This window comes from Mus pahari, unplaced genomic scaffold (genome assembly GCF_900095145.1).
Source record: "Mus pahari unplaced genomic scaffold, PAHARI_EIJ_v1.1 scaffold_15376_1, whole genome shotgun sequence".
Classification (NCBI taxonomy): domain Eukaryota; kingdom Metazoa; phylum Chordata; class Mammalia; order Rodentia; family Muridae; genus Mus; species Mus pahari.
Genome location: NW_018393866.1, coordinates 1,367 through 2,775, shown reverse-complemented (window position 1 = coordinate 2,775; position 1,409 = coordinate 1,367). Strand labels below are relative to the sequence as shown.

The 1,409-nt window shown below is 42.3% G+C and overlaps 1 gene segment (V, D, J or C); it reads left to right on the top strand.

The window, feature by feature from the left end:
* The first annotated feature begins 488 nt into the window (after window positions 1-488).
* LOC110315762 lies at window positions 489-1,056 on the top strand. The segment is given in 2 exon segments: window positions 489-589; window positions 713-1,056. Coding segments are annotated over 2 exon segments (393 nt in total).
* Window positions 1,057-1,409: the final 353 nt, after the last annotated feature.

Genomic DNA, 1,409 nt, shown 5'->3' with positions numbered 1-1,409 from the left:
GATCATGAGTTTAATAGAGAATTGAGACAAGTTTTGCATGGAGTTGTAATCAGGAAAGTTAAGGGGAAATTTTTGTAATTAAAATTCAGGCTCACAAAAAAAACATAGGGAAAGGGGAAAAAAGGAGAAGCTATGTGGCCACAATAGCATCTACAGCTAACTGTGAAAGGATAATGGAACCAGTTATGTACTGCCTAGAAGAGTATGATATCCAAATCACCTTGACGTGGAGGAAAATAGAACAAAGAAACTCTACATAGAACATGATAGAAATCAAAATAAGATGTAAGACATAGAACATTGGTTTTGTTTGTAGTTCAAAGAGACTCACATTCCCACAAATAAATCTGTACTACCTCTCAGTTGGAGACATAGGAGAACCACAGGTCTGCAATAGCTACTGACCTGATGATTTCTGCAGCTGTGCCTACACTTTGCTGATTTGCATGTACCGAAAGCACAGCCTACTGACATGAGTACTTCTTCACAGTCAGGTCACACCCTGTGCTGGAGTCAGCCTCACACTGATCACACACAGACATGAGTGTGCCAACTCAGCTCCTGGGGTTGCTGCTGCTGTGGCTTACAGGTGAGTAAGACAGCACTGGAAATGTATTTGGCATCCTGTACTCTGTGCTGCTTGGTCTCAGTGAAAATTCTCTTGTGAGAGAACTAATCTTGTGGGGATCTGTTTTCAATTTTTCAATTGTAGATGCCAGATGTGATATCCAGTTGACTCAGTCTCCAGCATCCCTGTCTACATCTGTGGGAGAAACTGTCACCATCACATGTCAAGCAAGTGAGAATGTTAACAGTTATTTACATTGGTATCAGCAGAAACAGGGAAAATCTCCTCAGCTCCTGGTCTATGCTGCAACAAACTTAGCAGACGGTGTGTCATCAAGGTTCAGTGGCAGTGGATCAGGCACACAGTATTCTCTCAAGATCAACAGCCTGCAGCCTGAAGATATTGCAGATTATTTCTGTCAGCATTCTTATGGTACTCCCACAGTGATTCAAGCCATGACATTAAACCACCCAGAGAAGCAGAAGTGAGAGCACAGGCTGCCCCAACTGCTATTTATGATGTCTCCAGCTGCTCAGCNGCTGAGAGTGTTTCTCTTTGCCAGGCTTAAAGGTCAACGTGATGCTTCTATATAGGACTCAGAGAATATGTTCCATGTACTAATTCCCTAATTCCCTGTTTTGTTTCCCTAGCCCTAGTATCAAAAAAAGTGAATGGTTTACATTACTCATTAAACAAAATTAGGGGGGAACTAGAAATACATGTTTATGGGTTGCCAACTTTTGGCAATAGCTGGGACTCATTTAACCAGGCTGTCAACACACACACACACACACACACACACACACACACACACACAAACACACACACACACACACACACA